Source organism: Ictalurus punctatus, chromosome 27 (genome assembly GCF_001660625.3).
Source record: "Ictalurus punctatus breed USDA103 chromosome 27, Coco_2.0, whole genome shotgun sequence".
NCBI classification, from domain to species: domain Eukaryota; kingdom Metazoa; phylum Chordata; class Actinopteri; order Siluriformes; family Ictaluridae; genus Ictalurus; species Ictalurus punctatus.
Window position 1 is genome coordinate 14,485,898 of NC_030442.2, and position 23,914 is coordinate 14,509,811.

Consider the following 23,914-nt stretch of genomic DNA (forward strand, 5'->3'; position numbering starts at 1 on the left):
CATGAATGATATGAAAGTCTAGGAATACTTCTAAGGGCACTGAGAAGACCACCACTGATATGAAGGCATGCACTTTGTGAAATTTTGCCTCCCACTTACACATCAAGATTTATCGGAGGTGATGATGGATCATAACCTGATGGAGATACTCAGTAAACACTGTTAGACACACTCTAATCTCTGGTATTTAATGCTCAGGATTGTTGATTGCGCTGAAAATCCGAACACGGAAGAATGCAGAACATGTACTTTGAGAAGGTCTGCATTATAATGTTTTCTGTATACCATTACAGAAAAATCACATACATTTCATATGTGATTGTGGGTAATGTGTGATCACATTTGGGAAACCGTGAACATGATTTCATCTGAAATTACACGTGAGCTCAAGTAAATCCATGTGAATAATGTGATCTAAAACCACATGCCCTGATGCATGCACAATATATCCAAGTACATCAGGGTTTGAATGTTTGGACTCATATAATGAATGTAATGTAAATACATTTAGTAGAAATATTCTCTCATTTCATGGCCAAGACGTTATGAATGTTTCTCACAATAGTAGTATATTATGAATAGTTCATGAAATTGATTGGGATCAATTAAGAATGTTATTAGCACTTGTACTGTGGCAAGAAAATATCCATCCACCCATCTTCTATACCACTTATCCTTTTCAGGGTCATGGAGAACCTGGAGCCTATCCCAGGAAGCATCGGGCACAAGGCGGGGTACACCCTGGACAAGGTGCCAATGGCATGAAATAAATTATATATATATAAAATTAGTGTGCACTCGTGTATGTGTGAATGAGTGAAATTGGGGGTTAACCACCAGGGTTAAACCCCAAACAGATGATGGGCGTAAACAAGTGGAAGAATATTAGAAGTGGAGGAAGAGATTAAAATGAATACATAGAATGTTGGATGGATTATGAAGCAGCATTAAAATGAAAAGATTATTAATAGATTATTACTACCCCCCCCACACACACACACACAATTCCATGTTTGAGGTGCCATTTCATTGTAAAGCAAAGGCATAAGTTATGTACTTATGTAAAGTATGTAAAACCATGGGGAAAGTGTCCTTCACAATAACACATGTATGTGTATGTTCCTGTGAGCATACAGACCGTATTAAAAAAAGAAAGAAAAAAAAAACATGTATTATGCCTGTTCCAGCCCACTATAACTAATCAAAGAACATATATATTTCAAGAGAAAGTGTAATCTACATGATAGGTTATATACAAAGACTCCATAACATCCACTCAACACGTTCATCAGTTAAAATATTTGCAATATTGGAGTTCACCAGGAAGTTGCATCATTCAGTTTTGTTCATGAAAAGAACAAAAGTAAGATGTCAATGGTTTTTAAAAGTTTTACATGGACTTGCTCCAGAATAAATTTACAGCCTCTTACAGCATCATCGTGCTGCCAGACCTTTAAGATCGTTCTCAGAGTTTCCTTTTAAATATCCCAAAATCCCGATTGAAAACTAAAGGAGATCGTGCCTTCTCTGTGGCTACATATTAGATCCTCTGACTCGATTGAATGTTTTAATTCTATGTTGAAAACGCATCTCGACTCTGTTGCATATAATTGTCCTTACATGCATGGAGATTGAATATTGATGAGTTTTGTGTGTTTTCTTGTATGTGTTTTGGTGTTTTGTAATTTTGGGAGTGTAAAGCACTTTGGTCAACTTGTGTTGTTTTTATATGTGCTCTAGAAATAAATGTTGATTGATTGCTCATTCCTTTTCTGTATTCTCAATGATAGTTTATTATAGCCTGATGGTCAGTAGTCACTTTTTTTTTATGATTATTACAACCCTGTTACCCAAATTATAGATGAAAAGTAAATGATTATTTTAAATAATCAGAAGTAAATCATTAGAAGGTGTGTAGTGTCCTCATGGCATTAGCATGGATGCTAATATACAGTTTGTATATTTGCCAATTCTATGCTGAAAACTTTAACTGTCTGTTACTCATTAAAGAACAAAATGCAGCCGGTTGGGAAAGAAACCTTGAGTGATTATTGCCTGAGATTCTAAAGCTTTTTAAAAAAACGTTTACTTATGTTTGTTGTTGTCAAATTACACACAGACACAGATTTTATTATTTTTTTTTTTAAGTTTCATTTTCAAGGTTAAATGGCGCCACAATCACAGAAACATGAAGTCTGCTTTTTAGTACATAGATTAATCCTAGATTAGATTTGCATTGCTTTTTGGTCCAAAGAAATTTAAAGAGTTATTTGCGAGAGGAAAGAATGACAGTCAGGCAACACTTTAATATGGAGATACTCATCTACATAGTACACGTTTTTGTTCCCAATTCAATTTTTTTCAATATATTTTCCCTTCCAGTCTCAATCTGCCTCTTTTAATCTTTCCCTTTTGTGCCAAGCTATGTTGCGGCCTGGCGAATTAGGATCAGGAGTGTACAACAGACAAATGTGTGTGTGTGTAGAAATACTTGGGTGAGTAAACGGTACAGAACAGATCCTAAACTGGTCCAGGACACCATTGTTTTTATGCTCAGCATTTTTAAACTGGGCATCAGGAATGGGTCACCCAAAGTGCACGGGGAAGGTCAAAAATGCACCGTCCACTAGCGGGCCGCACAAAGACACCCTTTCATCCAACTGCCCGTAATTATCTTTGACAAAACTCATTAGCGCAGACACTGGTAACGACATCAGAGACCCAGAATTCCATAGAGGGAGACATGCACAGGAACAAAGGCTTACTCACTTTTCATTGCACCCTTTGACAAAATGTAATGAAGTGTGCTGCTTGTCCCACTCATCAACATTTGAACCTGGAGCCATCCTCATAGAGACCTTTTCTGACAAGTACTCTATTTTGTGCAAATCAAATGGTACCTTTAGCCAGGCCTCTTTTTGCAGATCTTTTGGCAAAGTCTTATAGGCGATTACAGGCCTTATTAGATACAACTGGTGATTCCTGGCATGTCCAAATCAGCTAGTGAGTTATATAAAGTGGCAGTATGCTCAATAAGCAAATACATGAGGGGAAAAAATGAGAGGAAGACAAGGAAAAAAAAAACTTCTCATAACCTACTTTTCAATGGTTACCCTTTCACTGACCTTTGACACATCATAAAAGGGGTGTTGTCTGTTAAACTGTATAGCCAGATCCCCCCCGTATGTCACCATCTGCAGGGATCATTCGTGTAAGTAAGTGTAAATTGTTTCATACAACAGAAATATATTAATAATAGTTCATAGTAGTCACATTTATAATCAGAAAGATGTTGAGCATGTCTTTTACAAAGCTATGCATGTCTATAAAGATTTGCATTTGAACAGCAGGTGTATAAGCTAACAAGAACACTGTAAAAGTCATAGCTTTTCAGAGGCTGTGGCACAAAATGGGCGTCTTTTTTCCCCCAACAATGTAATTTGCAAAACTTAGTGACAGTGGATCTTACAGATAACACCATGCCTTGATATGCAAACTACTCTGGCTTGTAAATATGCAAACTAATACATATTAGTACATGATTTGGTACTGATTTACATCTGCATTTTAATAGTCTAATTGAGGTTCAATAAAATCGACATCTAAAAGTACATGGTGTACTTGTTTTTGACCCTTCTAACTGACTTCTATTTCAAGAGACATGTTGTGGTCCTCAGATGCTATAGCTTTATACACAGTTTCCCATCACTGGTCCTAGAATACCTCTTGTCCAGCACATTTTAGAGTCTTGACTGCTCTAACACACTTGATAATCAGCTAACTATAATCCCTTGTTTGTTTAAGTGGTTGTGTTAAGCAGGGAAAACACTGGGTACTCCAGGTACCGGATTAGGAACCCGTGACGTAAGGAGACACTTTGGAGCATCCACACAGCTCAAGACTCATTAAAATGTTCAAAAACTCCCATATGTTTTATTTTGGCTGTCGTGCTGCATATCCACTAGAAATCAGTATACAGCCGGTGGTGTGAGTGCGCCCTTGTGAATTAAATATCCGTCTAATCCTTCGCACGGTGCGCGCATGCGCACTAACAAAGCCTGTCACTCACCTGTGGTTTCAGAAAAAAGTCTAAAACAGCGCCTGAAAACCTGAGAATTGCATCGCTACATTAGAAGTAGTCCTGTAAAAGAAAATTAGAGCAAGTGTGTAAAGAAAATTGAAGGAGGAAATTGCATTTCTCCCTGATGTCTAGTCATAGAGCCCATTAAATGCATTGAAACTGATGTTAAAGTTTCTAATGAACGTAAATCGAAAAACTTTTTTCCCTTCGTCTGTAGTACGGATGTTAAAACCTATCAAATTTTTTTTTATTATTATTATTATTATATGCGCTATGATTAACGCATAACGCTCAGCATGCGAAGATCCATTCCATTAAGAACATTCGGAGGAGGAAATAAATAAATAAATCTACTACTACTACTACTACTACTAATAATAATAATAATAATTGCTTTATTATTATTATTATTATTATTATTATTATTATTATTATTATTATTATTATTATTATTATTATTATTATTATTATTCTGCTTCGATACTTTAATAGATACTTATAATCCAAGGACCACACACACGCCACTGTCTAAAATGACTCCGTTCTCTCTCGTGCCCTGGTTTAAGGTTGTGTTAAGCCGATGTAAGACAGCCTCTTAATTGCTCTATTAGTGGTTGCTTTAGCTTGATGCCGTTTTTGCTGCCCCCCCCCCCCCTTTTAACGCAGTGCAGCTCTAATCCCTCTGCGCATGCATCACTACCTTCAATCAGGTTTGGCAGCTTTGCTCTACATCCTCATTTTAATTAACTCTGTCTTTAATATTTCATATAGCCTTCTCCCAAGAAAGAAAAAAAAAATGTTTATGAGACCTACACAGGTTGTGAATGAGAGGACACGCAGGCCCTGAAGCTTACTGTCTGCATTTTGTCTTTGGGTTGTTTAATATTGCTTACTAGCCTGTTTACTATGTAAATGTGTGTTCCGAGTATTAAATACGTTCCTTTGGGAGATTCGGGTCGAGGATAAATCAAGAGTGACTCTGCAATATCAGATCCTTGAATTTGCAAATCAGGAGGAGTCCGTTTTTCATTAAACATTAATACCGCGCTCTTAAATTCTTTTCCATGTCATTATGGACCATGTCCAGCTCCGACTTTCCCTTAATCAAAACAGTATTCTGAATACGACCCTGAGAGATTATGTATAGATTATATTTAGACAGATTGCATAGAACCGGAGATCCTGGCGGATCATCTTAAACCAAGCTCCACTGACCTTTAATAATAATAATAATATATATATATTATATATATAAAAAATCAAATAAATTAAAAAAGAAAAGAAAAAAAGAAAATACGCGAAGCGCGCTACCTTTACATAGCTTTATTATTCCGACCCATTTTTACTGTCTCTGTTCGTGTTCTGAATTTATTCTGTAATACATAGAACAAAACAAAATAAGTCAAGCGATTTTACTTTTGTTGTTTGTTTTGGACTTTTCTTAAAATGGTGGCAACAACTAGTGTCCAATATCCGTGGACACTAACGCAATGCACAATATCTAATAGAGCTTATCGACGTGGATATGCCTACATTTTTTGATTGTACACCTGATACAAGCAATCATCTAATAAACAGGTCCTTTCTGATTTGACATGCAGTAGTCTATATGGTTTATCATCAGCTGCATATGACATAAATTGGCACTTATTGTACTGTATTATTTTAATTTTCTGGTGAAGCCAGCACACACTCTCCCAAACGGACTATAGCTCTTTAGAACCAAGTTTTCTGAAGAGCCTTTATCACATGCTTTAATCACCCCAATACCACATACAGTTTAATCTTTTGTCGGTTTAACTTGTATATCAATTTTGGTTGGTGCCAACACGTAAAACTTTTTCTGAGAACATGCTCGTTTTGCTTATCCCTTTGTGTGCAGATGGTGTGAAGAACCATGCAAAATAGTGTTTGGTTTCAGAAAGGTTCCAAACATAACCCATTTTAAAAAGCTAAAGCCCTTACATAGGCCTATACAAAGAACATGAAGAACCCTCAACACAGCCCGTAGAACTTCACAGGAAAATCCCTAGTGTTCAATTAACACCCAGAGTGTTCCTTTAGGTCCAAGTGGACTTACTGGAAACACTGGGGATTTTGCTGTGTGCATCTTTACATAGGCCTACGTTCTTAAAAATAAAAAGGTACCAAACTGCACCCTTCCATGTCACTATGGTGGTACCATCAAATATACACCTACAGTATTGTAACTTTAAATATATTTTAGGTACTTAACTGACCTCAAGGGACACTGATGTATCCTGAAAGCTTTACTCTAAAAGCTAATTAAATGTATAAGCACCTTCAGAGGTAGTAAATAGACAGGTAGTAAAGGTGCAAATGATGGTGGTGCCCTTGATGATATCACACCAGCAACAAGGAACAATACAGAAAGAACAACACTTGCAGTGTATATATATAGGCCCAAATCCAGCTGTTCACAAATATTTTGTAGACAGATTATATTTCACACTGTATGTTTTTTTTTTTTTTTCCCCTTCAGTAATGTGAGGTCATCCAACGCTGTAAGATTCATTCAGCACTGAGCATTACAACGAGCTATTGCTAGTGCTTTGTGTTTGCAGATGCTTTCATATTACTCTGGTGTACAAATTAGTACTGCATTCAGATATACTTGTGCTTGATAACGAAGTATACAATTCTCAAAACTATTTTAAATAGTTTCTTATTAACCCTCCAAAAATTCAAGAAGATCCACTTGGATTAAGTGAAGAGTTTGAAAAGGTTTTAATCAGACCATTAGTAAGCAAGAAAATATGACACAGAAATGACAGACCTGGGGAAAAAAAATGCACTGATATAAAATAGCTTATAAATGCAATACTGATGGTCATTATTATACTATTACACCCCCACCCCCTCCCCTCCCCCCTCCCGGGAATATAGAGCACTCTTTAGGCTTTTATATTCAGTTTCTCAATTTAAAACCATTTTTAAAAAGACCAACGATAAGCTTCACGTTTGTCCTAAAAAAACAAAACAAAGAACAAAAAAGTGAAAAAAAAAAAACACGTAAACATTGAGAACAGGAAATAAAGTTCACAACAAAACACAGAGTAGACGCATGGTGCGAAATAAATAGAGGGTGAATATTAAAATTATAAATACATAATAAATAAGATCACTAAACTACGATTGCCAGTGCGGACATCAGAACTCACGGACATTTTTTGTTTATTTTTTTTATAAGTTGCATTTTTTAAAACATTGCATAAAGTCATTAACACCGTCAAGAATCATACTGTGCAAAATGCTGGCTACCTCCGCGTTCACAAAGCGGCTGGCTGGTTGCGCGCACATGGCGAGTTCCGGTCGGTCACGCGCTTTTCTCTTCATCTTCTTTATTTCGGGTCCACAGTGAATAAATGAAGTTACAGAAACGTGCCGGTGCTTAAGGACAGCGCTTCGGTCAACCTACGGACAAGAAGAAAATATACTCACATATATATCTTAATGCATCTAATTTCTGTTGGTACCTTGTACAGTATGTGCAGATTTTGTTTGAGCTACAGATTTATTACTCTGAAGGTAGAGTGATCCAATGATTGCTCCTAGATCTGCATATGATCCATTTGCTTACATCATATGCTTGTAATGCTATCAGTCACAATGTGTTTGCTGACTAGGAGTGAGGAGGTATATTTTGTAATCGCACATGATTGGATTTAAAAGCTTGTATATTCCAAAATAAGTGTACAGTTTGGTGGAAAGCCTTTTAGTAAGACATGTGCCCACAAGGATAGGACTCATTGGCCGTTTTAAACTTGTTGGGACATTTGGCTGGTTGCCATGAGTGGAAAAAAGAGCCAAAAGTGAATTTTTTTTGGTAATTGAGGTTAAGGTTAGGGTTATGTAGGTGTAGACATGGCATTTATTAGCTGTGTTAATAATTATATCAGTGAAAGGAAGGTCCTCACAAGGATAGTAAGAGAAAATTGTGTGTATGTGTGTGCAAGCGTGTGTGCATCCTGAATGGGCTCACCTGCCTCACCTCTTCATCACAGGTCTGAAAGCGGTTGTCTTGGCATCCTGCAGCGTTAGACACGCATCACTGAGCTCAGAGGACTCTGTCTCTGACTTCCCTCCACTGCAGAATCCTAAAAGACATGCAGGACACATCTGCAATCTGTACACTACAAGTTGGAAACTGGGCAAATGGCCAGTCCATAATGCATGGGTGAATTTGGCTGAAGAAAATTGTACTTTTAATTGATTTTTCAAGCCATTATCCATAATAGAGCTGCTCCTACAAGATGTTGTGTCAAGATATGACAAAACTACATTTGCCACACTCTCAATAAAATTAGTATAAAAGTGTATCTTTTCTTGTCACTGGGGTGGTGTGCTCAAGGGAACATCTTTTGGACCTTTAATAATCTTTGTACATGCGCAAATTACTTAAGGTACATTAATCAGATTGTAATTACCTTTCCGAGTTATACTTTAAAGGCACATTACATTCACTGTTCTAGGTAAAAGATACACACTTAAGTTACAAATGATGTGCAGTTAAGGGTACCACATCTGATTACTGAGTTTGAAAGCTTAAAAATCACTCAAATATCTCTAAGAAGAGAGCCAACTGCTCCAGGATTCTATACCTTCCATAGTGGAGTACTGATAGGAGTCTGTCACAGCCTGGTATGAGGAACAGTGGAGTTGTAGGCCTCTGTAGTTTGCTGCACTGTACACCTTATTCAACCCTGGTGCTCCTTCTTCAAACAAGCTCTCAGAGTTCCCCAAGTTTGTGGGGTCCTGGAGACCCTTGGAACCCGCACAGTGCCCACCTCTCCCCACCATTGGCACCCGAGCAGCTTGTAGCTGGCATTCAGTTTGTAAGTCCTGTCTGTGCTGTGTCATTCCAGTAGCAGCGGTTCTGGCCAAGGACCAAATCCTTGGCTTCTGATCGAGTACTTGGAAATTAGGCAGGGAAATCGGACCAATGGAGGCAGGATGTAAAGCTGGAAGCTGTTGTGTTTGCTGTTTGGAGCCTGAAGTGTCCAAGTCAGGAACGAGTGCCATAACACCTTTCACTTTGCAGGGGAATGCAGGGAAGCTGGACGGGGAAGGAAGGTCAGAGCTGCAGTCTCTCTTCGGAGGACTGGAGATGGGCAGAGAGGGCAGAGGAAGCGAGGCCATATCTTGGCTGGATTTCTCACAGTCCTCATCCTCATCTTCTATGTTGTCAAGGTCACTAAGACGGAGGTCCCGATCCTCTTTGCATTCTTTAGAGTCTGGACAAGAAAGAAGTAATGCAAAGATTAGTTCCTAGACAAGTAAAGTACCAGCATTTTTTTTTTATTCATTATGATAAACTGTGTTTTATAGAAGATATAAAGAGCAGATACCTTTGGTGACAGATTCCTGGTCTGTCTTATCCAGGATATCCTTCTTGTCATCTACAGCCTTATTCTTGGGTGACCAGGTCATCTTATTCTCCTTCTTCAATCTTCTTCGGGCATTGGCGAACCAGGTGGACACTTGGGTGAGGGTCATCTTGGTAATGATGGCCAGCATGATCTTCTCACCCTTGGTTGGATACGGGTTCTTGCGGTGCTCGTAAAGCCATGTCTTGAGAGTGCTTGTCGTCTCGCGTGTGGCATTCTTCCTCCTGGCTGAGTTGTTAAAGTCGACGGTCCCATACCTGAGAAAGGTTGGCTTATTAATTATGAATGGAAAATGAACACTGTTGCATTGTACAAGAATTTCAGATCTTCTCTGAATAGAACATCTCTATAATTGTCACTTTACCTGTCATACTGATACTGGCCCAGTGAGTGGTCATATGGGTAGTAAGCATTGGGCTGGCTGATTCCACTATGAAGGCTTCCTGTGCTTTCCTTAATATCGTACTGAGGATTCTGCCAATAGAACAAATTAACAGCATTGTTATTGTACAGATGATATAAAGTACAGAACAAAGCATACTTTCTTATACATTCAGAAATAACGGTATCAAACTGTACTGTTGGCATGGTACCATCAAGGGGACATAATTTGTACTTTATACACAACACAAACCATTGTGATGCAAGATGCATATTAAAAGAACAAGACACCACAAGAACAATACAAATACAGTTAGGCACTTTTATACTCTGAATTCTTCTGCTAAAAAATAAATAAATAAATAAATAAATAATCTTACAAATACTTATAGAAAAGCAATAGTTTCTGGAGAAGACCTAAATGTACATCCGTGTGCTCCCTGTTTAATTCACACACCTGAGCCAATTTGTAGATGAGCAGAAAAATCTATAGTGATTAATTAACTTTTATGCAGTTTGGAAGTCTAGATGGACCCAAATGAATGCTGTACAGCCTCAACTCCCATAGTGTAGGTGTTAATTCAGTGTGTGAGGGCAGGTAGACACTGAAATTAGGCCACTACCAAAATAATACGAATAAATAAACATTTGATTTTGTTTTATTTATTTATTTATATATACACTGGTACTTACTTATAGTAAGCTTTACATCTCTGTCTTGTGAGGGTGGGCTGTGTAAACTTATTTATTATTAAAAAAAAAAAAAAATAGTATTAGTATAAGATTACTTTTACTTTTTTAGTGCTAATGAAGGTCTATCTATACCTAAACCTATAAACCTGATCTAATTTCTAACAGTTGCCCTTAAAATACAATAAATAAATAATAATAAAAAAAACAGATTAAAAGAACGTGTCCCACGTCTTTTTGGACGATTATCCCTTATTTGTGACTTCTGTACTGGACTGCTTGAAGTTCTAAACACCGATCAGTGATCGATAGTGCACGGACAGTCTTGATCGATCGGGGAGCCATGTCTGCGTGTTTTGTGCTGAGCTCAGGGCGTACCAGTGTGGAGTAGATGGCAGAGGAATCCGCTCCGTACTGGAAGTAATTGGCGTAAGCGTGTGCCGGCGCGTACGGGGAGCCGTACATCCCGAGCGCTGCACTCAGCTCCGCGCGCGCTCCGGATACCAGCCGCTTCTCACAGGCGGGCGGACAGCAGAAGGAGGCGGCGGCTGCGGCGGCCTGGGGAGCGCTCGAGCCGTCCGGGACCGACCTGGAAATCGAATCGCAGCAAGTCGTACTGGGCTTTGACGACACGAAAAACTGCATGAAGAAAATCACGGAAGGAGACGTTATTTTTATGCGTTGCTAAAGGCACTTGTTTAGACCTACTATATTGTAGGTAAATTTGAAAGGGAAAAAAAAAGAAGAAGAAAAAAATAGGCTATATATCTAGCCTATAAAGGTAAGATGTACGTTTTTTCTCCACATTATTTAGCCTATTATTTTTCTTAAATAAATTATTGTAGGCTCATAACTGTCATTTATATTGTCTGTGAATGTTCTAAAACTGTTCTTGAATAGAAGGCGGAAATAAATAATGCGCTTAAAAGTTGATACAACTCATGTTTTTAGAGAAAGGGAGACAGAGAGGGAGAGAGAGAGAGAGAGAGAAAAAAAACAACTACTTTCTACTTTTTATGTTTTGACCTACTAGAAGGCATGACGCTTTTTTAAAGATAACTACGCAAAAAGACCGGTTGAAGTTTACAGTCGTGAACTCGCACATGGTTAAAAGTTGAGGAGGCTCCATCAATTTAACGCACACTATAGAGTAAAGGGAGGAGCCGAGTCTCTCTGTAATTACACCTTAAAGGTAATGTACACAGGGTTTTGTCACCCCACAACAACACGTGAGTTCATTCATAATTCAAATTGAGCAATGTTCCTAATATTACACATACGACACGACACATGTTGCGGAAAACAATCGAATTTATTGAAGTGCATGACATAAAACCACCCATATTGTATTGTACTCAAAAAGTGAATTGAAGATAATATGAAGGTATGCCATAGTTAACCATAGTTAAGTCTTTAGAACAATAATAGGCTAAATTACACTTTTTTTTTTTTTTTTGCTTACCTGTGAAGTTGCATTGTAAGGATATCCAAATTGAGAGAAAGACATAGCTGCGTCTTTGGTTACCATCAGCAATATTCTTCTCCGCTGATCGATTGAAGCCAAATCTGGTTTAAATCCACCGTCTTGCGCGCATTTCCACACTCGGCCTTTCTCTCAATAATAGATAGCTGTACTTAAGAACTGCGTCTGTTTACTCCTGCCCCTTAGTTTTATATGTTTGTATAATCCCCCTAAGGGAGCACAGAGTAAATCCTAATCAAGTGCAAAAAAATAAATAAAATAAATAAATGTTGTTGCTAGTGCAGAAGAAAGCTTAAAGGATAACGTAACACTTGCAAGATATGGACTTCTGCTTGTGGCATTATTTTGTGCCTCTATAGTTCTTTAGCATTCATCCATGCAGGGTACCGGCGTGACGTCACGATAATCCCGGGACGCTCGGATAGAATAATGTGTTTGCCAATCACATCTACAGTGCGATTTTCCTGAGATGTGTTTTGCACACCCCCTGTCCTCTCAGGATTTTGTGTGTGTGTGTGTGTGTGTGTGTGTGTGTGTGCGCATTAGACCATTTTAAATCTTTAAAAGAAGCTTTAAAGGAATCAATCTGTCAGTGTGGTTAAAATCAGTTTGGCTGGGAAAAACAGCAAATAAATCAAATAAATAGTCTTTTAACAGGCGACACGAGTAAACACGTCTGATCACTTATGTATGATTTTTCTTATCAGAAAAACAATAAACATTATAAACTAATATTCTATTATGAAATCCCATACACACTGTAACTCGTCTGATATAAAATTCCTCCTATAGGCTACATAATCTTCCATCACCTATATGAAATCATAAGCCATGTCTCATTTTGATACATGACAAAATGTGTTACCACCATGGTTATGTTTGTTTGTTTATTTATTTATTTATTTATTTATTTATAGGTACAGTATTCCGTAAATTTCGTCCAGCTGATAAAGGGGGATAAACAGACCCCAGATCTGTCTCCATCTCTCTGTATTAAAAGGACTGAGCGCTCCCACTGGGCATGCGCGGAAAAGAAAAGGGGGGGGGGGGGGGAGAAAGCCCCCGTCAGGTCAATACAGGAGTGATTGATGTGGAGCTCGGGACCTCCGCGACCATTACGCACAAATGCGTAATCGCATCAATTAACAGCTGGAAATGGCCATGTTTAACCAGCCGAGCAATGCCCTCAAAATGCGCAGTTATGGGGAAATTCCTAGAGAGAAGAAAAAAAGAACTGAGAATATAATCTTTCGTGCCTAATTATAGAATAGCAGTCGGGGGTGACTAGCATTGCATTGTGTTTTAACTGAATGGCGCGCTCTTGAAAAAGGGATGTGAGAGATTTGCTCTGAATAATATCTGGGGAAAGGATATGAAGTTTTATTTAGTGTCGTCGGGGCAATTAGAAATTCCTCAAGATGTCCTCATTCCATCACAGTGGCGTTATGAAGTCTGGTGTTCTCATCACCTTGGGTGGAAATGATTCCCGTCTTTCCCCCCACTGAATGGAGTTTTAACGTCATTGTGTTTCTGCGTGATGCGTTAGCCTACTCCATCCACCCCACCCCTTATTCAAAACCCCCCATCCTCTCTCTCTCTGAAGATCATCACTGGCCCGGATAATATGAGGAGAATATTTCACTGCTCCTGCTTGACAAGGGCCGGACGCTCTTTGGCCGCAGATCCCACTGCGATTACGCGCTTTCTCTTCGAGTGGCGCCAAAGAGCCGCGAGTAAAGCGCGCACCCGTGTCGAGACGATAACGCCACAAAGAAAAAAGAAAAAAAAAAAAAAAAAAACACGAGTATGACCTACAATGACTGGCCCATGAATACTTTATAGTGCCATGGTCCACGTGGAGACGCCGGAATCATGACACGGACCTCGGATGGGCATCGGGAAGAAACTTAAATGTCCCAAACCGCATGCTAGCTTCCCAAATAGTGCTCAGTGTGGCTATGTACAGGAATCACATGTTACATCATGTTAGTATCATAGTTAGCAGCGTTACGTCTGTAGACTCCTCCATGGATTACAATAGCCTATGTACTATTCAAGTCAAGTCAGCTTAATTGTCATATTTTTGAGAATACAGAGTATACCAAAACAATGAAAATATTTTTTTCTACATTAACCAGGTATGGACAATATAACAGTTGACCTTAATTACTGTATTTAAGTACTATTTTTGGAATATTTGTACTTTACTCAAATATTATTTGGTCACTCAAGTAAATGTCCTTACATTTTGCATTTGGACCTTTTAAAGTACTTTTTAAACATCTCAAATGTCAGATGTTTCTTGCCCAGTTGCTCCACCAATCAGTTGTGTTCTCACTTACTCAGGGGAGCAAGCACCGAAGGTGCATAGGCACCCTATTGTAATGCAATTTGTTTAGTTGTGTTTTTTTTTTTTTTTTTTTTTTAATACGAATCCAAATTTACATCATAGTCAAATGATACTGTGCACAAATGTGCTCAATTGTCTTTGAGCTTGTTCTTTTGTTGTTGGATTCACCAACGAGCCATACAGGATGACATGTCTGCTTTACATCCGCATAAAAACAAACAAAACAATTGCCATAAAAACAAGTTGAGCCAAGTCAGTTTTAATTTGAACAATTTTCATTGCTAACACCTTATTCATTAAAATCGGGTTATTAAACTAAACATTAGCTAACCAACAAGCCAAATTATATGTTTGAGTTAACAGGGTGTTTAATGAATATAACAATAAATAAATAAATAAATAAAAATAATGATGAATGTTCATGAACAGTAAATGAACATTCATTCATAAATATTTTGTATTTGAAAAGATGAATGCTAATTAAATATTTAGTAAACTATTAAAAGTGAAGATGCTAGAAAATGTTTCTTATTTAGCACAATGAACTGAAAACTCATTGCATACTATAATCTGGATGGTTCTTTAAGGTAGGAATTTAATCTTTGGTTTTAATACGGCTCTTAATGGTTTCCAATGAAACAAAATGATACTTTGGAAACCTAAAAATGGCATACTGTATGTCCCAGACCATAGTAGCCAATATTCACCATAGTGTACTAGTTAGCATGATTTGTTAAGTAGTGCAATATCATAACTCTAATGTTGAATGAACTCCTAGTCTTTCTTTTTCTCCAGATAAACTAAGATCTAGTATGGTACATGAACACGTTAGTTGATGTAAAATCATGACATTATGCAGTTGTTCTCGAACAGCTTTGAAAATCCGTTGATCAAAGCCCATATACATTTAGGTCTATTAAGGCTATTTATTTGCTTCGCAAGAACATGAGACACACCTGAGGCCGAGGAGAGCAGTGCAGAGGAAGGTCAGGCTCTCTCTTGCACTTTCAGAATAGCTTACAGGATCCCGAGTCTCTCACAAGGGCATGCATGATAGCCCAAGTGCATATGGACCCACTCATGCATTATGTATAAGCAGCAGTTCGAGATGGGGAGGGTGAAACTCAAAGCAGCTTTAATTGAAGAGGCAGGGTGCGCTGACCAGCTCCTTCATTCGCCCATATCATTTTTCACAGGAGCCAGTCGGTCTAAACCCAGAGACGTCAACGTGTCCCTTGTCCTCTAGCAGCTATCAAGGCTGCAGTGTGAATTTTTGGTTTGGTGTTACTGAACTTGCAGTTGAGATAGAAATCAGATACTGAGCGTGTACTTGTAGTGCTTAAAAGTGTACAATTTTGCAAGTTTTTAATGAATAATTATAGCTACAGTATAACATGTCTTGGTAGCAATTTTTTATAGCCAATATGAAGGCCCATGGAGATATTCGAACATGGATTAATTCTACCACAGTGCTGTTGAATACTCAAATCTGATTCCTCATTTTCTGTAAGAGTAGTAGGTATTCAATGCTGGCTGTAATTCAAAACCAATTCCAAAAATGTTGGGATGCGATGTAAAATGTAAATAAAAACATAATGTAATGATTTGCAAATCTCATAAACCCATATGTTATTCACAATAGAAGATAGAAAACATAAAATGTTTAAACTGATTAAACGTACAATTTTAAGGAAAAAAAAATGTCATTTTGAATTTCATGGCCACAGCACATCTCAAAAAGGTTGAGGCGGGGGCAACAAAAGGCTGGGAAATAAGTGTTACTAAAAAGAAACAGCTCTGGAGGTTAATTGTGAACAGGTCAGTAACATGACTGTGCATAAAAAGAGTATCTTAGAGAGGCAGAATCTTTCAGAAGTAAAGATTCTGAGGTTCACCAATCTGCGACAAACTGCGTCTACAATTTATGGAACAATTTCAGAATAAATGTTCCTCAACGTAATATTGCGAAGGCTATGAATATCGCATCATCTACAGTACATAATATCATCAAAAGATTCTGAGAATCTGGAGAAATCTCTGTGCGCAAGGGACAAGGGTGAAAATCAATACTGCATGCCCGTGATGTTCGGGCCCTCAGGCAGCACTGCATTAAAAACAGGAATGATTCTGTAATGGAAATCACTGCATGGGCTCAGAAACACACCTAGAAGTTCTTGTCTGTGAACACAGATCGCCATGCCATCCACAAATGTTGGTTAAAGCTCTATCATGCAAAGAAGAAACCATATGTGAACATGATCCAGAAATGCCGCCATCTTCTCTCGGCCAAAGCTCATTTAAAATGGACTGAGTCATAGTAGAAAACTGTTCTGAGGCCAGATGAATCCAAATTTGAAATTCTTTTCGGAAACCATGGACGCCGCATTCTCTAAACTAAAGAGGAGAGGGACCATCTGCCTTTTTATCAGTGCTCAGTTCACAAGCCTGCATCTCTGATGGTATGGGGGTGTTTTAGTGCCTATGGAATGGGCAGCTTGCACATCTAGAAAGGCACCATCAATGCTGAAAGGTATATACAGGTTTTAGAGCAACATATGCTTACATCCAGATTCCATCCCATATTTACTTCTGAGACACTCTGCCTCTCAAAGATACACTTTTTATATCGAATCATGTTCCTGACCTGTTGGCAATTAACCTAATTAGTTGCAAAATGTTCCTCCAGCTGCTTCTTTTTAGTAACACTTATTTTCCAGCCTTTTGTTGCCTCTGTCCCAACTTTTTTGAGACATGTTGCAGCCAAGAAATTCAAAATTAACTTATTTTTTCCTTAAAATGGTATATTTCCTCAGTTTATTTTTTTTCTGTCTTCTATTGTGAATAACATATGGGTTTATGAGACTTGCATATCATTGCATTCTGTTTTTATTTACATTTTACACAGCGTCTCACCTTTTTTGGAATTAGGGTTGTATATTAGAAACAATAAATAATCTGTAATTCAGTAATAACTGCTATTTCACAGGGAATTATATGATGGATACTCCATGTAATCTAAGACTTTTAATAAACAAATTAAAACCATGCTATTATTATAATATAGATTCCCCTGAGTTTCTCCCTAATATAGTCTTGGACAATTCCTAGCGACCAGCCAGTGCTCACCTACATGATTGCTACCAACCAGCACTAACACGTGCTTCCTCTCAAACACATACAACTTTCACATGCATCTTTTTGTGCGCTGGGTGAACTTACACATGCTCACGATTGGCTAGTGTCACTGTGATTGACAGGGGAGAGGGGAGTAGGCCATTCCTTCCATCCAGAGAGCACAGCCAATTTTCGCTTTGACTCCCAGTTATGAATGGCTGTGCTATTGTTCAGATTCAAACTAGAGATCTCTGGACAATAGAGTGAACACGTTTCTGTTGCGCCACTCAGGAGAAACAATGCTTTTATTTAACAAAGAAATCATTAAAATGGTGGAAGGTTTATGCGAGATGTTTAACATTCGACTCCTTAAATAAAAGTGTTGGCACTTTGTAACATTGAGAAGTTTTCCACCACAGGAAAGTCTTCAGGACAGAGGAATTTGTGCTTTTTGGTTTCTCTGTAAATATGACAAGCTGCAATTTAAAAAAAAAAAACAAAACAAAAAACAAACTCTAATTTCAAGAAAAGGAACAAGTAGAGTTTGACAGTGTGACATTGATCTTTTTTGGATCTGTTGTAAAATCTATTCAGTTCATCTGCTGGTTATGATGTAAATTCAATATAAAGCCTAAAAACATCCAACCACCTGTTCTTGAGCACTAATGAGGACCATGGTTCGACACACAGATGGATGGATGGATGTGCAGACAACCTATAAACATTTTAGTTTTGTGAACGTTCCACAACCATGAATATGACTATTTTGTATGAAAAAAAAAAGATGTCAGAACATGATCATCTCGGAAAATAATCACCATCACACCACAGAATCAAATCACACCACCCTACTGTTTAGTATTTTCCGAAAAGGGCATGTTCTCTCTTGTTTTATTCTTTCTTACATCACTTTATAATAGCTACAGTATATTTTAACATTCAGCAAAATAGAGTCAAAAGACTTTTTTTTTTTCTTTTCCAGCCTGTTTTGCAAAAGCATTTTGCTAGTTAAACCCTAGTCTATAGTTAACAAAGAATGCGCCGAGTTCACTATAACACAGGTTCGCTTTGTGGTTAATAGTGTGTAGGCGCTAGCTAACTCCTCTGTTAGCCATTCATATGGATTATTATGATTCAGAAAGGTTAAACCAACAGCTGGCTTCGACTTTCACGTTTAATACGTTTCTCATGCTGCTTTAATGAATTTCACAAAGCTTTCAGATTTTTTTTTTCCATAAGAATAATCATAGCTTATTATTATTTTTTTTTATTAAATAATAATAAAAAGTAAAGAATGTTGAAGAGGAGGGGACATTCAGAAATATAGAAGACTGATCTCATTAGGCAAAGCTGATGTAGCTGATATATTTATATAGTTGATATATTCATATGAATCCTCGACACACAAGGTCCTGAATTATTATACACACACAATCACACACACCCTTTGTGCCTACATCTCTGGCCAGGTATTAATACTGCTAAATTATCTAAAAATTGAAAAGAAAGTAATAAATATTTAAATGAGAAGTGCTCAAATGATAATGAATGTGGTCATAGGAGTGCCCAGTAAAGCCCCAAATAAACTTTGTCTGAGCTGAAGATTAAATTGACCACAGAGAGACTTTAGCAGCGTTATTAAAACAATCACAATGAAAGTTATCACGAGTTTTTCTAATAAAGCCTCTGGAGGATCATAATGAGTTGGGGTTTATTCACAGACATATTTTTAATAATAGGTGTTCATTACGTGCTAATGTGCATGGTTTATGAGTTGGACAAAAGCACAGTCTGCCGAAAAGGACAATATTCAAAGCTTTTGTCATACTGAAACAAGTAATTGTAATAAGCAAGGAACAAGGCAGAATGGGGTATGTTGTTATTGGAAATGAATCAGTGATTGGGTGGAGTTACTGCCTGACAACATGTAACATTGCAGTGGTGTAAGGGGAATAAAATGCAATTTGCCAAGTCAAACAAACAATCTATTTATGAAACAATTTCTGAGTGTGTCATACTATTATTTTTAATGTTGTGGAACATTCAGCCTCTTTTTTTTTTCTCTTGTAAAGTTCATAAGACAAAATGTTCCAGATAAACCGGAAAGTTTTCTGTCCTGAAGATCTTCCTATCTTGGAAAATTTACTAAACTCCTTGACAAAAGAGGCTCCTTGATTGTTCTCATGTGGGTTTCCTCTGGGTTCTCTGGTTTCCTTCCACCTCCCAAAAAATGGACGTTAATTTTGCCGTTAGGTGTGTGTGAATATGTGCATCGTGTCCTATCCAGGGTGTATTTCCAGTTAATCGCAGTGTTCCTGGGATAGACTACAGATCTAGTGCAACCCTGACCTGTTACTGAAGATGAATGAAAAAAAAAAAAAAACTTTTTTTTTTTTATTTGAAAAAATAAAAAAGTTAAATGATTCATGTTTATGGTTAGGGTTCATTGTAGAGCATTATATAGTGACCGAAATACACAAGTGAGTTGAAGTGCGTGAACGTGTGTGTGTGTGTGTGTGTGTGTGTGTGTGTTCTTCAATAGCTGGCAGATGCCACTGCAGACTGCTGTAAACCTATCATCAGTGGTGCTGTCGGAGATTTGTAACTTGTCTCACACACACAGTGGCCTGGCATTGACAGGGAGAAATTAGTGTGTATGTATGTGTGTGTGTGTGTGTGTGTGTGTGTGTGTGTGTGTGTGTGTGTGTGTGTGTGTGTATGTGTGAATGCGAGCACATGTGTCTATGGAGGAAGTAGAATGTTGTATGATGCCTGTGGCTAATCTTGTGTACTTTGCCTCATGTACATTTGTCTAGCATGTTTGTTGTTTCTATTTCTCATGGATGGATTTTGTAACATGTGTGCCAACAAAAGCACACAGTTCATCCTTTGGAAAATAGCTTTAGGACATTTGCATCTTCAAGGAACACAAACGAGTGTAAACTGTTTACTTCATTCAGTGTTGTATTACTTCCATACTAATTATGATCATTTTGTACTATCGTATTGTACATTTTGTACTCATACTGATCATATGATTTACATCAATAGTGGCATTGTACATGTTTCAAGTTGTAATAAGCTTAGTGGGTTTGTTTATTCTGGATATTTTTCCTAATTTCATAAGTGCTCTTCATTCTCTGTTTCACAGTGTCCTCTATTTCTTCAGTCTGTAGTCTCTCTCTCTCCCTCTCTCTCTCCCCTGGGAGAAGTCCCATCTGCAGTTGGTTGATGGCGGTTAAGTGAAAAGTGGTGCCAATACAAATAGCAGTGCTTGATGTTTGTTTGCATAAACTGTTTTGAGAGGTAGCACCACTTTTCCCCCCTCTTGCTTGCTCTTTTTTTAAGGTGGAGTTGGTATAAGGTTTAGGGACCATGACTAAGCTAGGGAACATAATGCTTACCCAAGCATTGATGTTTGATTCTATTTGTTTTCTTACCCTCTCTCTTTTTCTAAGTTTTTTTTTTTTTTTTTCTTTTTCTCTGGTTCATCTCAGGGTCCCAGCGGATCTTCTCTGCAGCAGTCTGGCTTCTGTGGTTAAGTTACTTTGGGAAGGACAGAGGGCTAAGTCTCATTTTCTGCAAGCATTAAAGAAACACAGGCTGTAGTAATGTCAAATTTACTTTTCCACTTACAGTCACTTCAAAGTCTCGCTCTGGGTACCATGCAGCATTGGTAAAGAGAAGTTGTCCTAATTGAGAAGCAAGGTTTTGCCTTTCCCATTTCATTCTGCTCCTCGACTGTGGTGACTCCAGAGGAGGAGAAAAACGGCGAGGCATGTAGGGGCGGGAGAGTTCGAGCTTGGGTTACACGCACAAAAAAACCTAAAGAATACTCATTTTCGCTCCATTATTGCTGGCACGTTTACGATTCAGGTTCTCATCCCAGGGATTTGCGCAAAAGCGAAAGTGACCAATTGGTAGTCATCATCACTTATCTGCGGTTATTCTGCTGGTTTAGCAAAATTGACCTGACTGCTTTCATCTTCAGGTAAGTGCACCATGCTGGAGGTAACTAAGAACAGACAGGCCTGCACCGTGGAAGCCTGCCTGCATACCCCGCTGTCTAGCCGTGCCTCAGCGGGATAAAGCGGCATTTCCACTGGTGACAGTTCAATTGCAATTGCCTCTGGACCTCATTTGCGGCCCAAGCTTTTCTCCTCCACGGTCGGCCTCCAAACGCAAGCCAGATGCCTCTAAAAATATTTCCTCCACACGTTTTGGTTTTCATCTACCATTCCGTGGCTGTGTGGTATCATGCCTCGGGACTTAAAGACGCTTTATACTCATGTTTTCAGATGGAAAAAAAACAACCGTTCTACTCATGTCCTGTGCTGATGTATCTGGGATTTACCTACTTTATCTTGACAGGCTCATCTTTAAGCACTAAAAACACACACACTTCCGTCCAGGACACATATGTTACATGAGTTAATATGAGCTTACCACACCTTGTGTCTCAAAGTTACCGAGAAGATAGCAAGACATAAAACGGTATAAAGTTTATTGCCAAAGCATTATATTGACACATTCAAAGGATCCTCCTAAATCTCACATGTCCCATCCAGCCTAAAGCAAAAAGTTCAACGGCTTTTCTTATAAAATGATCAAAGCAAGACCTCAGTGGAAAAAAAAAGAAAAGAAAGACAATGCCGTTTAATTCCAAACAGAGATTTGGCTCCGTTATACTATTCTGTAAGACACCAGGAATGTCACCCTGCTCTCGAAAATCGATGTCATGCATTTTTTTTAGTTTGCACGCCACAGTTACAGGAGAACGGCATTCAAATACGACCATTTCGTCTCTTTTTCTCCTTTTAAATTCTTTGAGTTATGTAGCATACTACGAGTCCCGAGCAAGGTTATTCCCCTTATACGAGAATCTCTATTTATCTACAGCAGATGTTGTATATCTGCCAACATCAAACGGTGTTGTTAACTCTACAGAAGGTGGAATTAAATACCTTTGATTGGCAGATTCGCTGGTTATCGTAAAGAGGACCTGAACATCACTTTTACACAGCTTTTGACCTTGCCTCAGATGGGCATACGTCATCCGATTTCAAACACAGCAACAGCTTGCCAGGGGTTAGTGCTAATTTTTGATTTGCAGACTGTCAAACTTACTTTGGAGATCAAGGAGCTTGGATCAGATCTCAAGGGTTTTCCTTTATTGATTTAGATGCAGCTCTTCTAACTAAAGGCGAGCTCTAGTAATGGGTTACGTCCTTGAAACGCAATACACAGCTTAAGATATTTGTTCCCCTTGCTGTTCTCTCTGATATACGTACAGTGTTCAAGAACTCCAGGATACTGGGTTCTGTTAGGCAGTCTGTGCATGGTATTAGCTTTATTTTCTTTAAAAAAATATATAGTGAATGAAATCCCTTCAGCAAGTTTATTTACTTTAAATGTGATAAAATAAGCCCATAGAGATACAGTCAGAAAATGTTGTTAAACTGTGTTACCGAGTGAGCGAGGCTTTAAATTTAAAGTGTCAGTTATTGCAGTGCTACCACAAGGTGCTGAAAGTAAATATAGACATGAGCTTAACCAAACACCAATTTAAATTTAGACTAAAAATACAAAATGTACACTGCAGACATGTATTACAGCCTCATAAATCTTAGTCAGTAGGGAGAAACAGTAGCCTCTAGTGGTACCATGTTTTAATAATGAACCAGCACTAAAAAGCACATTCCATTTAGTAATCTTTTCAGAGCAACATTGAAGCTCAATAATTACCACATTTATACCACCACATTTTCCCTGCCATGTATTATTCATTTAAAATAGGACTTTCCGTTAGCATTTTACAATAGGTAGCTCTTTTTATTTTATTCACAGCACTATATACACTGCATTGACATAGCCTTATTGATTGTCTAACTCAATAAGACAGTTGAGGGTTATACTTACTGCATGTGGAGTGTTAAGTAGTTTGGCAGAGTCTGGCTTGGTGTGATTTTTAAGATTATAGATAAAATAATCAGCAACAGGATGATGTGATACTGAAGACGTGAAGCAAAAATCAGTGATCATTTTCCTTTAACGGAATGCCCTGAAGTGTTTTATGCCACTGATTACAATTTTATTGTATTATTTATTAAATTCTGACATTGTATATTGTCATGGAACATCTGTTAAACAAGTTATTTCCTGTTATCATTTGGATTATTAGCCACATAGAAACGGTCCTCACCAGCTTCTCATTTTTAAATTAAGACAAAAAAGAAAAGAAAGAAATGAAACCACAAAGCCTTCCATCATGAAGACTTTCCAGTGTCTGGAAATGAAATGTTACAGCTTTAGCTGGATGTGGTGACAAAGGGCTGACAGTGGAGACTCCTTCCAGAAATGCTAAACAAACATCTCCTCAGTGAAAACATTTACACACAGATTTTACT

The 23,914-nt window shown here is 38.0% G+C and overlaps 1 protein-coding gene and 1 long non-coding RNA gene across 3 annotated transcripts in view; one reads left to right on the forward strand and one right to left on the reverse strand.

The window, feature by feature from the left end:
- Positions 1-6,983: 6,983 nt before the first annotated feature.
- Positions 6,984-12,551, reverse strand: irx6a (iroquois homeobox 6a). The gene is made up of 7 exons (XM_017458336.3): positions 12,023-12,551; positions 10,939-11,199; positions 9,854-9,963; positions 9,451-9,746; positions 8,704-9,336; positions 8,085-8,199; positions 6,984-7,516 (listed from the first exon to the last, which is right to left on the reverse strand). Exons 1-6 carry the CDS (start codon positions 12,086-12,088, stop codon positions 8,090-8,092), a joined length of 1,476 nt encoding a protein of 491 aa, XP_017313825.1. The 5' UTR covers positions 12,089-12,551; the 3' UTR covers positions 6,984-7,516; positions 8,085-8,089.
- LOC128629291 (uncharacterized) overlaps positions 11,192-23,914 on the forward strand; it is a 43,691-nt gene continuing 30,968 nt past the window's right edge. For both annotated transcript variants that reach the window (XR_008393642.1, XR_008393641.1), the window contains exon 1: positions 11,192-11,341. This is a non-coding gene — a long non-coding RNA (uncharacterized LOC128629291). The remainder of the gene's footprint in view (positions 11,342-23,914) is intronic.